The sequence below is a fragment of the Crocodylus siamensis genome, chromosome 2 (genome assembly GCF_052110815.1).
Source record: "Crocodylus siamensis isolate JL-2025a chromosome 2, ASM5211081v1, whole genome shotgun sequence".
Classification (NCBI taxonomy): Eukaryota; Metazoa; Chordata; order Crocodylia; family Crocodylidae; genus Crocodylus; species Crocodylus siamensis.
The window spans coordinates 87296371-87311264 of NC_143396.1; the positions used below are offsets into that span (position 1 = coordinate 87296371).

At 43.0% G+C, this 14894-nt stretch overlaps 1 protein-coding gene across 5 annotated transcripts in view; it reads right to left on the minus strand.

Moving 5' to 3' along the window:
- The window catches only part of FNIP2 (folliculin interacting protein 2), a 66669-nt gene that overhangs the window by 50711 nt on the left and 1064 nt on the right, over positions 1-14894 (minus strand). Inside the window, exons 2-3 of one of the 5 annotated variants that reach the window (XM_090036281.1) lie at positions 13975-14139; positions 13009-13104 (exon numbers count right to left, since the gene is read on the minus strand). The exons of 2 other annotated variants lie outside the window; for them this stretch is intronic. In XM_090036281.1, the coding sequence (XP_089892407.1) occupies positions 13009-13104; positions 13975-14036 (158 nt within the window). In that variant the 5' untranslated portion in view covers positions 14037-14139. Of the gene's footprint in view, positions 1-8074; positions 8192-13008; positions 13105-13974; positions 14140-14894 lie in introns of those variants that run through there. 2 more of the 5 variants (XM_090036282.1, XM_090036284.1) reach the window with 2 other exon arrangements.

A 14894-nucleotide genomic window follows, 5' to 3' on the forward strand; every position in this document is an offset into this window, starting at 1 on the left:
GATTCTTTCTAGTATCTCTACATCTTTCTTGAAGTAGCCTGCAAGTTTTAGGTATGACATCTGGATGAAAACACTGTATATTCCCCGAGTTTACTATGAGAATGTCACAGAAGTGTCAAAAGCACTGGCAAAAAAAATAAAAAAAAAAATAAAAAATAAAAAAAAAAATCAAGGATTCTGGCCTATTTTCCAATCTATTACGTGGGGCCCGAACTAAATTCAATCATCATGTTTCAATATAGACTAATTCTAATCCTAGTTTAAATGAAAGTGTAACACCTGATTAAGAAGCTGTAACTTTACTTTCAACTCAAACATGCTCAAATGTACAATACTTATTGCAGTTCAAAACTACATACATAACGTGAATCAGGAACACTGTCATACACTAACCAAAGGTTATATAAATCTCTGCTTGCAACTCAAATTAATGATTCAGACTTCATCTAATGTCTGCATCAAAGACTTGTGTGGTACTTCGAAATGTCAGAAGTATCTGTATACATGGATCTTAGGAGACTCACTGCTGATTTTTATATATAAAAGAAATCATCTTAGAAGAATGCAAGCCCATATGTGTCTAAATGGGCCACATGCTAGGTTATACGTTGGCTTCTTGCTTGTAGTTGGGCCAGAAAAGGTGCCCTCAGAATGATCACTGAGGACAGCATCTCAGTGAACACATTCTTCAATATAAAGCAATGGATCTCAACCTTTCTATACTCCAGGCCCTATAGCCTCAAGGCACCCCTCAGAAAATATCAGCTCTGAAATTTTCACTTGTTTTTGACTACACAAAAATAATAAAAAAATTCCTTTGTTGCAAAGAAATCAGAAAGCTCACAGCTGGTCAGAACGTTTTAATCACTATGAATTCCTATTCAAAATCTCTGGGTTTGTCTTTCAAATCAAAGATCTCGAGTTCCAAGTTTCTGCTGACTAAAAAAAAATCTGCCCAGACTGATGATGCAGAGCACGTTTGGTCATTGTCATTTTAACACTTCAGTAATGTAAAATATAAAAATACTTAGTTTAACCCCCCTATTTAATGCACCTATGTTAGGATCATTCCTTTATGTGGCTGGAACAAAGTTTCACTCATAGGTGCAAATTATCCTTGACACTCCATGCAGCTTCATTTTACAAAAAGAAAAATAAGAAATATGAAGTGTGAGTAACTTGATCCCTTGTTTTAACTGCAAGTACAATCATATGCATTTAAGAAAAAAAATCTATTTGCAGCTTCAACATCCTACTTTCCCATTTTCTTCTCAGCTGTACACCTAACTGTCTGATGGTTTTATCAGTAAAAACTAACTCTCCTTAGGTATTTTATAGTTAGAGCGAGTTGTTTTATGATATTTTTCTTGTTTTAGGTAGAACGAGCCAGTTTCACTGCATATGTTGCTTGCCTAACTCTATCCAAGCTGTTTCCTGTTCAATGCCCATAAAATTATGTGGGGAGCCCACTACTTCCTTGAAAAAGTCTGAGGTAGACAGCATCAACAATAGACAGATTTAAGTACAACCTTTAGTCTCCGAAGCACAGAACTTATTGATTCAGAAACTAATGTCTAAAACTGCTTTAAAGCATTGTAGCAAATGTGATTTGTGCCCACAAACATGATTGATATGTCCTTTTAATGCTTGTTAAAACATAAGCTGATACTTCTGCAGCTCCATTATCTGGTTTTAATGTAAACTAGGCTACAGACAAACTAAAATGAGGACAGCTGAAACAGTTTCAGACATGTTTGCTTAAGGCAGTGATTCTCAACTAGGGTAACTTGAGATCTTTTTAGGTGCGCCAGAGGGTGTCATGCAATGTCACCACTGTTAAGTGTGCAAACATGATTCACAAGATAAATCTAGAGATTTCAGATAGGAATCCATAGGGTCAAAAATATTTGGACTTGTTGTGAGTTTTCCGAGTTCTTTGCAAAAGAAGAATTGCTCTATTACTTTTTAAATAGTCAAAAGACACGTGAAAACTAAAAGCTGGCGTTTTCTGAGGGACACCTTAAGCCTAACACAGTTGATATCCACTGGTTTAAAAGGTGATCAAAAAATCTTTGTAATTCTTTTTAGGATGGAAGCCAACTCAGCTGAGCTCACATGATTAGAGAATCACACTCCCTTTCTATCAATCAAAAAGGGCCTTGGTATTACCATGTTTAAGATAAGCATCTGTAAAGTCATCTCTGTTCAGCCCCTAGGTAATAAACAGAGTAGAATCAGATTTATTCTAAAACTGTTTTCAGAAATTCCTAGTTTTGTCAGCTAGTCCCAATTCCTAGTTGTTTGAAAAAGGTGGTTTTATGTGTTCAGCCCCAGCACTCCCAACTTTCTGTCCCCCTACAGCCCCACAAGTTAGGTACCCAGTCCCAAAGCAGTGACTCCTAGTATGCCAGCAGTCTGCTGTGAAAGAGTAATCCAGGGTCATCCAATAAAGAAGCCATCCAATGGTATGGCCAAACCCACTCTTAGATGGTTTAAACAGGAGAAGGGAAACTGCTGCTGCTCTGAAGCATACATCAGCTGCTCTGCTGTAACAGAGTGAAGTTTCAGCAATACAAGCTAAATCAGGGGTCAGCAACATTTTCAGGCAGACAGCCAAAAATACCTGCACCCTCAATTTGTAAGGTACTGGCATGCCAGGGGCATCTCAAGAGGCCCAACCCTTGTTGCGGTAACACAGTCCTGGCCCCTTCCCCACCACCCGCTCCAAGGCATGCAAGCAAAATGCCTGTGTGCGCTATGCTCTGGCACCCGTGGCAGGGTTCACTTACCCTTCAGCTAAATGTTCCAACGTTTAACTCTGCTTAACCCAATCAGGATCAAAGTTGGAAATGGTTTTGCTATATTTGTATTGCTACAGAAACATGCAGATGTAAGAGGAGTATTGATATTAAAAGACTAGCCAACTGCCTGTCAGGAATGACGGGGTGGGGGGGAAGAGGGTTGGGAGGGAGTGTGGTGGGACAAGCCCTGTGCCCACCCCCCTATCTCGGCCCACTCCCCCTTTATCTCCTGCTGCTTGAGGTGTGGGTCCGCTCCCCCCTTCCCTGCTGCAAAAGCGGCAGGAGGGGCAGAGTGGGAGTAGGCCCCGGCCTGAGGGTGCAGAGAAACCAGCCCACTGTGGTGGGGGGGAGCAGTGAACCTGGGCTGACCGTCAGCAGCGAGGGAATGAGAGGACCGGGCTTGGAGCCAATGGGGGGGAGTGGGCCCGGGCCTGAGAGAAGGAAGCAGATCTCTCCTGCCCTCCCCCAGCTGCTGCCATGTCGGGCCCACTGCTCCCCCACCCCCACCATGGTGGGTTGGCTTCTCCTCCGCCTTGGGCCTGGGCCTACTCCTCTCCCCCCCTCCCCCCACCGCCACCATGCGCCTGTTATTCCCCCAACCCGTGTCAGGCCCATTCCTCCCACTGCCATGTCATCCCACGTTGGGCCCTGCAGGCAGCAGCGACAGAAGGGGGGGTGGAAACCGGGCTGAGGCCAGAGACAGTGGCCTTGGCCCCTCGCAGCATCCTGACCCCACTCCCCATGCCACCACCTGCAAGGATTAAGGGTGGGGGGCAAACCCAGCTCTGGTAGCCTCACCCCCCCCATCCCGTGCCATCCTTGCCACCTGCAGGGAGCTGGGCAGGGTAGGGTGAGGCCAGCGCTGTTTCGTCTGCTCCGTTGCCCCTGCCTCCAAGAAGCAGGGCAGGGACGAGGCCAGCTGCGCTGGTCTCGTCCCGCCCTCCATTCCCTGTGTCCCCACCATCATGGTGGTGCTCTACCACACTGCAAGTTCCTGTTCAAATGTTTGTTTGCACTCTGATTTGCTCTTCAGTCAATCAGAGTGCGAATAAAGTGCGACAGACAGACTCAGGCTTTTATAATATTAGAATTCTCATATAAACGGAGGTATACAAGACTATTTTGTATTTCTTATACTGCCTCCAAAATAGAAATCCAAACATTTAGCCTCTCAGCATCTGTGCAGTTTGTCTACCTCACACGAGTGTTGCAAGGCTGATTTCACATGTGTGAATCCTCACTGGAGTATGGAAACAGATGTCACAGAAACAGAGTATTGGAGCATGGAAACAGATTCATTGCCTTTTGGCCACCATAAAAGTTTTTATAGCAGCACAAAGTAAAACCAAATGGACATCCATACCCTTTGACATAGACATCCACTCTTTGACACGCCACAAATGGCAGAGGGCTGTAATGCTGTATTCGCCCAACTATAAGACGATCCCCCCTCCAATAATTAGATTCTGTATATGGAAAAATATATACATTAGTTATAATTTTCCAGGTATAGAATCTAAGTATTGGAGGGTAGTTTTGAATCTCTCCCAACTGCTACAGCAGGGAAAACAGTGGCTGGAGTGCGGGGAAAAAGGGGCGGAGGAGACAGTCAAGCGGCCCCCTTGCCCTCTGTCTCACCCACTTCTTCCTGCGGTCTTCCTGCCCCCACCTGCCACCTGCACCCCTCCAGCCCCAAATCCCCACAACCTTTGCCCCTCTACCTGCTCCCCTTTCCCATCTCTGCCTCTGACTGCCCCCTCCCCTTACTATCAGACATTGCTCCATCCCAGAGAGCATAGCACGTGAAAGCCCAGCCCTTACCTGGATATGCAGCAGTGTCAGTGCTGCTGACTGGCTGGGCAGGGGAAGGAATTTCCATGTGTTCCTGCCCAGGAGAGACTCCAGCCCCAGCTGGAGATGAGCTGCCCCTGACAGTAAGGGGGAGGAAAGGGGATGGGTGGGGGTAGAAGCTGCAGAGGGGAAGTGGAAGAGAAGGACAGGAGGCTGCTGCAGGTCTGACTCTGGCCCTGACCTGGGCTCAGAGCCAGAGCCAGAGCAGCTGCCTGCTCCTGCCTCTACTTTGCATGTGAACATAAAATGAGGGGCTTCCCCCAACACATGCTGATCAGCAGGGCAAAAACCCTTGTTTTATATTGTGTAAATATGGTAATTGGCATTGCTTTGCTGCAACAAACACCTATTTGCTTTATAGTGAAAGAGCACAAACATCCCAGAGAATTGCCCAGCCCTCCCCAACTGCCCCAGGCAGGTACTCTCAGTGCTTGGTCCTGCATGCCCTAGAAAATTCCAGCCCAGGATTGGGCCCTCAGAGTCTCAGGAGCACCAGCCTGGCTTTCCTTGCTTTCAGAGACATACCCCAGGATCTCCAGGTCACAGCCCTGGAAGTAAGGAACGTTAGTGTTCTCCATTTCCAGAGAGACACCCCGACTATCTCTGGTACGCATCTCTCGAAGTAGGAAGTAGGGAGCATTTCGTCTGTTGTCATCCAAGATCAAAGGGTGGGACAATGGGTGATGTGCATTTTGCCTACTCAAGTTGATCTGCTGTGCTGGGACACATCCTGAAGCAGCTCATGCCCTTCACTTGGGGACATCCATTTCTGTAGCCTTAGTGGGTTGGAAGGAAGAAGCTCCCAAATGCTGTACATTTTAGTGAATGTTTAGATCCCCAAGCTTTAGGTTTTACTTCTCACAGTGAAAGTTTGATTTAACTGCAAGTCCTCTTCTGCACCGGGGAAAACAGGAGTAACTGCTAATGGTAGTAGAAAATTTTTTATCCAGGAAACTTTAAGATTGTGGATAAGAAGGGGTAAAAACAGACATGGAATTTCTCCAGGGACATAGCCTTTTATTCTGGCATTTTACAGACATACAAGCCCATAGACCCACTTTAAGTACCGGTGAGGTCCAGATACACCTCTCCTCCAAAATCAGGGCTAATTTAAGTTAATTACCATTCAAGCAGTATCTGCAATAGACTGCCCCATGCTTGTTTTGATGCCAGTCAAAACCTGGGACAATCAGACCTAGGATAAACTCAATGTCTGTTTTTACCAGGTCGTAAGTTTGTCCTAGGTAATTGCAAAGTGCATCTGTTCAGGTACCCCAGGACTGCATCACTGAATCAACAGCAGAAAAGCACCACTTCATTCAGCTGCTCATTAAACCATGATTAGAAGGGCAATGTGTGTACATGCTAATTCGGGAATATTTTTATTCCATGACAAAACACAGGCACAATTTATCCAGGGATAAATGCAACATCTAGTCCTAGCCCAAGTGAAGCAGTTAACTCTACAATATTTTCCCTTTCACTCTGTATTGTAGTCTGCTTTGTCACTTAGCTCTCCTATATAAAAATATTACTATGGTATTTGCGCAAAAAAATTGTAAGTATGAAACAGAGTGGCGCTATGTGGGCATAATGAGGAGAAAAGACATGCAACTAGAAAAAAAAATAGTAGAGCTAGAGAATGTACAGAGGACAACGAGAATGATTAGTTGAATGGAGGCGTTTCCATGAGGAGACACTAAAGATGCTGGGTTGATTCAGTTTAGAAAAAAAAAAGAGATGCTTGAGGCAGGGACATAAGGGCTTATAAAATACTAAATGTTGAAGATAAAGTAAATAGGGATTACTTATTTACCATGTCTTACAATACAAGGACTAAAAGGTCATAAAATGAAACTAATAGGTATTAAATTTAAAACTAACAAAAGAAAGTTCTTTTTTTCCACAGTGCATGTAATTAAAGTGTGGAACTGACTGCCACAAGATGCTGTGGAAGCTGACAATTTAATCAGATTCAAAAAGGGATCTGAAAAATTCTTGGGAGTAAAGGGGCAGATTTAAGGCTTCTGAATCAGAACTTCCTGGACCTTAAATGCTGGAGGCTGCAAGTGGGAAGGGAACACAGCAAAAACACTGGTCATATCCTATCCACTCTCTGCCACTGTGACAGGTTATTGGTTAAGATGGACCTATGGTCTGACTCTGATCCAATAACTGGCAGTTTTTATGCATGACTGAGGTTGTAGTTGAAGAATAATCTCTTGCTCCACATGTAATCTGCTTTAGATGCAAAGCCAGGCTCAGTTTATTTACTAGTGTATGGCCGTCAGTCACCTATGATGGGAAATGCCCAGAAGAGACATAGCCAGACAAATGCCTAACCTTCTAGCTTCACAGAGACCTCATCCTGCTATGTGCATTCTCCCAACAACTCTGTCATTCATGTGCTACCCCTGGTGCTAGCCCCTTGTTATCCTCACTTTTCATACACATCTGACCTCTTGAGGGCCTTTCCATATCTCTTTTCTATGAGCTATGCACTTTATTTCCCAAACCCAGTTTTGGTCATTAACTTAACTGGTTCATAACTTTCACTATTTAAACAAACTTGTCTAAATATATTTCTTTTATATGTAGACATTATAGACATTTTATACATAAGAGTTTTGAGTGTTCTCCCCACAGCTCTTTGCCTATGTACCACATAATAAATAATTACCACATTTACCTGAAACCAAGACAATTTCAAATTTAAGACAACCCCCAATATTTGTATTCTAAAAATGGAAAAAGTATAAATTTGTTATAATTTTCCATGTATAGACTCTAATTATGTAACTCCACCCCCCACTTCAATGGGGCAAGTAACAGCAGGGGTGCAAGCAAGAAAGCAGAGGGGCCAAGTGCCCTGATCCCTGCCCCAGCCACCTGTCCCACCCCATTACTTGCCCCTGCCCCTGCATACTCCACAGTACCTGTACCCCCAACATCTACCTCCCCCACTCCCTCCCCACCATGTGCCACTCTCACCCCTGATAATCCTAAAGCAGGATAAAACAGCTTGGGCTGTAGCAGAGTCTCAGGCTGCCCCCCCCCCCACATGCTCCTTCTGAACACAGAAGCATGTGGGACAGTTCCATCCTGACTGCGAAGGACAATAGCCCAAGCCACCTCTCCTGTCCTGCTTCAGGGTCATCAGAAAGCCCTAATGCAGGAGGACCACAAACATGTGCCACAGCCCTTCCCAGGCTGGCTGCACAGCTGGCACATGGGGCCAGGGCCAGACTAATGCACAGGCAAACTGGGCACATGCCTAGGGCCCTAAGTAAAAAAGGGGTCCATTTGTGCTTATTTTACATATTATAATTGAGTGAAAAAGTAATATAAATATACAGTATTAAGTAGGGGCCCACATGTTTGTATGCCTAGGGTTAATCTAGCCCTGCATTGGGCGGTTTTACCTGGAGGCAGCATCACCCAGTTGAGAAGTACTGAGGTAAACTGAGGCAGCAGCAACAATGGTTCTCATTCGGGGATGCCAACACATTCAAATAAATGGTCCAGGGGTGCCATGACTCTGAAAATGTTGAAAACAACTAAGATAGACAACCTGATTTAAAAGTGGATTGTGCATAAAGTGTATTATAGATACATGGTCTTTTTACCACCCTTAAAACTCTGGATTAGCTTGTACCAAGTACACCATGTGGCAAGATGCCTGACTATCCAGTCATGGACATGAGAATTAGGAGGCTACTTTAGGATTACTATAAACACCTATGAGTTAAGTCTTCAGAATTCAGTGCAAAGAACTGTATGAGTAATTGGTGTCCACAATTATTGGCATGGTATTCACAGACGACTTGCTTGTATTCCTTTTAGGAGTACTACTCACTTAAAAATTAAGAGCAGTCAAAATGACAGTCTTCATGAAAGTACAAAGTAATTTGTTCAAGGATTCCATGAGTAACAGCTGTAGTGTGAAAAAGAGGTGAGACTCTTCCCAAACTGCACATTAACTGTTACCCTGGAAGACAGTGAAGAACACTCCTGTGTCAAAGCTGGAAGAAGTCAGAAATCTCTAAAAGACAACAGCAACAAGAGCAGACAAGGAAACCAAAACAACGTTTAGGAAGATAAAAAAAGACTCGTCCCCGCCCCACCCCAAACAGCCCCAAGCTGGGAACCCAGTTTCCATCTCAAAGGCCCATACTCTCCAACATTTCCTTATTAGGCTGTTCTCTTAAATGGAACTGTTTGCAGTACTCTGTTAACTGAACTAGTCTGAAGCTGTCACTCTTGGGAAAGGCTGGGGTCAAAGGGGATGTCTTGTTCCAAGCCTTGGTCTTATCCTTCATCTGTTAGCAAGGAGGTCCACATTTTTTGGCAGGTATGCCACAAGTTAGCCTGAGAGCCACTCCAATTCCCTTTTCCATCTGCTGCCTTGCTTTCTGCCCCATCTGCTGCTGTGTTGTCTGTACCCTCCTTAATCTGCCACATGCCACAAAACAGAGGTTGCCTATGCCAGTTATGGCACACGTGCTGCAGGTTCACCACCTCTGATCTAGACAGGGGTAGGCAAACCCCAACATGGGTACCAGAGCACAGCACACAAAAGACACTGTTTTGCACGTATGCCTCGGGGTGGACAGTGGGGAAGGGAACAGCACTGCACTGCAAGAATTGGGCCCCTCATGGCTCCCCCACCATGCCAACGTCTTAGAAGTCGAGGCTGTAGATATTTTTGGCACTCTGACCAAAAACGTTGCAGACCCCTGATCTAGACCCTTCATTTAGTGTTCTGGGCCTGTACTCTGATTGCTTTGGAAAGCCAGGCGAAGCCTGAAGTCAAGCTGTTTCCAAAACAGCCATTTCTAAACCTTTAAAAAGATTTGGGAATGTATTTTTTAAAAGTATTTAGAAACCTAAAAATACATATGGGTGCTTAGCACCTTTTGTTGCTGTTGTACTATTTGGTTACTTATAGAGAAGTAAGGAGCTCAAAAGCAACCCAAGTAGGCTTTAGGAATTTATTGGTGTGTGTATCTTTTTAACAATAATAAAAACACAACTGACATACAAGTATACTCACAGCTCATTACTGCTTTCTTTCCTTTTACAGAGGGTGGAATATTGCCAGGCTTTCAATGAAGTGCTGTGAAATAATGCTTAGCAAGTGGGATCTCACCAAGCATTTCAGCACTATGACCAAAGGAATTACTAGCATCAACTGCCAAGTGAATGATCTCATATACCAAGGCTAACAAACTGTTACCAGCCAGAAATGCTGTACAATGTACATCCGTTCCATTGCAAACACCAAAAGAAACAGTGGGTATTAAAAACTGAAGTAACGGCCTGTTTGCCAGTTTCAAATGCAGCTGAAAGATGATTTCATCTTTTATAGCATGTGTGTTAAAATGAAGATATATCCTCTCTTACATTCTTTCATTCAGTTGCCAAGAGTGAGGTGTTTTTACTGAGGTTATGAAGCACAAACCAGACACTGACAAATGTAAAAGATAATGCAGAAAAGCATCCAACATATTTTGCTTTCCACCTTGACATGTCCTGGAAATCGCAAACTTCACGCCAGCCCCCACTTTCCTTTGTAAAGATGTTTGTATAACTTTAACCCTTAACTGCTTGATCATGGTAAGCCCATTTCAGTCTCCCATGCTGAAAGATATGGTACAACATTGCTATTAAACCCTATTTTACAACCAACATTGCTATTAAACCCTATTTTAGAACCAAAATGATGTATAAAAACTTTGAGCCTTTTGGAAAGGGCAGGATACAAGTGTGACAAATAAACTTATTCAAAACCCAATTCCTCTCTCTAAAGCTATCCTCCATTATTATGTTTGATTTGAGGAATTCACTGCAATACATTCACATTGAGATACTTGAGTTCTTGTAGGAATATTTTACTCGTCTCTCCAAAGCTCAACATGTCTAGTGCCTGGCTATCTTAACAGATTTTCTGTTGAGCACATGGATATGGAAACAACCCATGATGTTCAAAATCAATTATCCAATCTTGTTCTTTGAAGTACAGCAGTATCCGGTATTGGGGGTCTGAGGATTGCTTGGGGTCTTAACACAGGTATGTGTGTTTTTCTGCAGGAAGTATTGAAGGTTTCTTAGAACACTAGAAGAAAGCCAAACACCAAACTAAAACCAATTAAGTGTCTCTCATCTTAAATACCATACATTTCTTCTAGTTACAAAACTGAGTCATTTGGAAGATAGCAAGGAATAACAGGAAGAAAAAAAAAATCATTTAAAATTTGCTCACACACACACTGCATTATACTGTGGACATTCTTTTGTTCCTCAAGCACATCATAACTTGTGATGTATGCTGTAGGTGGCATGCACAACCTCTGCATGCAGCACCAAGCAGATGAGGGAAGGGACAGAGAATGCAGTGGCAGACAGAGCAGGGAGAAGAAAGCGGAGCAGTGTAGGGGAATGGGATCAGTGGCACTTGAAGAGTGTGTGGGGCCAATTTTTAGGAACAAAAACATTGGTACCCACTGCTTTATAATTTGCACTTAAGCCCCAACGTAAATATTCCCCTGCCCCACTATCCAACCTAATCAAAAGGAGGGGAAAGAGAGCCCTGACATTTCAGATAAACGTGTTCCAACCCCAATACTCCTACATTCCCCCTCTCTTCATTTCAACAGCTGTAGGCCCATTCTAGTGTCCCCATATTCAGATATAGGACCCAAACCTCTTTTACCATGAAATAGCTACAGTTTACCTTAGCTAGGAGGTATGGGTCTTTCGCCATGGATTTACTGAGTGGAAAAGGAAGGAAAGCGAAAAATATAGTTATTAAGAAAAAAAAAACAGCACACGTTCACAGACATTAACAAGGCTTGAGAAATTCACCTATCAGTAAATTCACCCTTCTCACCATCTCTAGTTTCTGAAGAAAACAAGCTTTCTGGTTATAAATGGAGTTATCTGCACTTCTTAGATGTAAATACAATTCTCCAAAAGCAAATCCTAGAATGGGGAAAGGGGTGGGGGAGAGGAGGGCAATGGCTATGGCAGGCATGGCACAAATTAGCTCTGCTCTATGAATACCATTACAATACTTTTCTCTGCAATCTATGACTCTGCTTTCTGCTTCTTATCTGCTAATTTGCTGCCTGTCCCCTTCCCAATCTGCCATGGGCCATTCAGAAAGCTTGCCCCTGCCACAGGCTAGCCACCCCCATCTTAGAAGTACCATCTTCCCAAGTCTGCAGATAAACAGTGTTCAGGCCTTGGCTATTGCTACTAATCAAGGAGCAGTAGAGGAAATTTAATAAGACCGGATCAGTTTCCCAGTAACTCAGGACCCTGGGGAAAGAGGTACAATATACAGCTATTTCCTAGTTTTACAGGGAGTGCTTAGGAAACCAAGTGTTGATCAGTAAAAGGCAATTACTTAATGTAGGAGGGTAGGAAAGTGATTGGCAGGGGAGTAAGAATTAGACAGAACCTCTTTCTGCTCATCTCCCTGCATGTATCAGCCATATGTCTCTCTCCCCGTTTGCATTAGAAGATTTGTCCTAATAGGTGACTTGTTGAACCACACGATGCCAGAAGCCCGAGAGACCCCAGAATACTTGCTGCTGACTGCCAGAGAAGCAGTACTGGGAAGGGAGAAAAGAATTTAGCCACAGGATCATAGCAAAATGGGGCCGGAAGGGATCTCATGAAGTCATCTAGTCCAACCCCCTGCCCAAAGCAGAATCACCCCTAGCTAAACCAACCCAGTCAAGTGTTTGTTTAATCCACTCCTGAAAACTTCCAGGGATGGCAATTCCACAGCCTCTTTAGGTAGCTGATTTCAATACTTAACCACCCTCATAGTGAGACAGTTCTTTCTGTTCTGCAATCTAAATTTCCTCTAATGCAGTTTAAGGCCACTGCCCCTAGCCCTGTCCCCTAAGGGCACAGAGAAGAGTCTCTCTCTAGCCTCTTTATAAACTGCCCTTCAGGTGCTTGTTGTCAATAATCCAGAATCCTTGCCCTTTTCTCTGCAAACTAAGGTATGAACTACCATCAAAAAGGTTCCTTAAAGAAGAGACGTGAAACATTTGGTGGGGTGTGGAAAAAGATAAGTAATATATTAACAGGCATAAACACTCTGGACATTCCAAGGACGTAAGAAAAAGGATGGATAGAAATGGGAGAAGGAAGGGGAAAGAAGAGAAAACCAGAGAGTATGAGGACAAGAAGAAAGACCACATCTCAGAGCAAATACCCATGGTACACAGGGACATATAAAAGCAGTTTGGATCTGTTTGAATTTTAAAAATTCAGTAAAACACAATATTAATCTATTCTAAAATTTAGGTTTGTAACATATGCTCTGAAAGGTAGACCTTACTTTAATATAGGCTCTGATCCGGAGATAGCTCCATATGGGTAAGCTTCAGTCATTTCAGTGAGGTTCTGTGGAATGGTCTGCTCACGTGAAGCAGATCTGCAGAGGGATTTCCAACTTAAGCTTCCAAAACCAACACAACTTATTCAGAATTACTCTTAATTAGAAACAGCGTCCTTAATGCAAATACGGAAGAAATGGTTATGTTTTTTTTCAGGTATTCAGGTTGTAGCTGTATTGGTCTAGAGGAAAAAGCATTCAGGACGTGTGGCAGAGGAGGAAAAAGCATTCAGGACTTGTGGTAAAGGTGGTATCCTTTATTAGACCAACTAGATTTTTGTAAAAAATATTCTTTAAGTGCAAGCTTTCAGGAGCAAACACTCTTCATCAGACATTGGAGAAAAGATTGTAAGAGATCTCCTGGGTAGAAAATTAAAGTTCATATTTCGTAGGAGATATGAAGGAGGTAAAGTCTCCTGTTTGGAGAAGTTCATTTTATATGCAATTAGGCTCAGAGAAAACTCCACTGTTTTTTCAAATTTTTTCCCCTGTCCACTAGGTATCTCTCAAGACATTAACCCACACTATGAATTATGAAGGGACTGTACAATTTGGGAACAGCCACTTTAAAATCAGCCTGCTGCACTAACAAACGTTTTAGGATATAGTACGGCAACAAGAATAAAACCCAGTGACCCAGCACATTAACAGGAACTACTTAGAACCTAGATATCTAATCATAATTTGACATGACCCAGTTTTGGCCTTGAGCCTATAACTGGCTCCATATGGGTGGCAAGAAGCCCAGGCAGACCACCTCTTAAGTAAAAAAGATTAGATGTTGGTAGCCATTTGTACTTTCACTACCCACAAACCATTCCTTAGACACACTCTCCCTCCCCAACATTCTTTGCATTTCATGCACAGGAAGCCAGAAACCTTATCAACCTCTATACATTATCTACTCACACAACCAGTCTACTCATGTTGAGCAGAGAGAGATGATATGTGAAGTTTTGCTGGACACACATAATGCAATCGCTCTGCTGGCCATGACTAGTTTGGTCTTGTGACTAGACAAGAGATTAAAAAGTGACAAGATTCCAATCTTTCAGCTTGCTCAAAACGTTGTCCCTGAGGGTTAAAAAACAAAACAGAAATGTAGTGTCAGATCAATTACATATCTAGGACCTGGAGTCACTGTGTAAGTTTCACGTGCCATGATTTGTGAAACATGTAACATGCAGTGATGAGAGGCCAGATATTCCACATGCTAGGGACAGGTCAACTACAAAAAAATAATTTGGAAACTTCATTCTATTAAAAAGTTAAACCACTAAATATTTTGATGTGTCCCCTAAAGTTAAGCCAGTAAATATCTTGATACAACTTTCATACAAATTACCTTAGCAGCAAAACACAAACTAGGACAGAGGCAGAATGCCTTCTGTGATATTTTCCACCAAAGCAAGCATTATAAACTATACAAGAGTTATGAATACGAGGAGACTGAAACTCAGATGTAAAATGACAGATATCAAGCTGAAGAAACTGATCAGAGGTATAGAAGTTATTTATGTGCAGCAGTTTATGCTCCTATTACTCCTTTGCATTTATGTTTAAACTTATTTATTTAAGGGCGTTGATAGGGGAGTACCAAAATGACAATTCACAATTATTTCTAATTTCTGTTTTGTTTTTGCTCAACTCGCATATTAGAGCCTTTGTTTTAAGTCAATTGGGAACAAAGGCACGCCTCACCTGAAGGCAGGTACTCTTCCTTCAGACCCTTGACAACTCTGACATCCGTTTTGCAGCCTACCTCAGACATCTCTATTCTGTGCTTGCAGAGTTACGGCATCTGTGGCCCAGTGACTGCAGCATGTTCA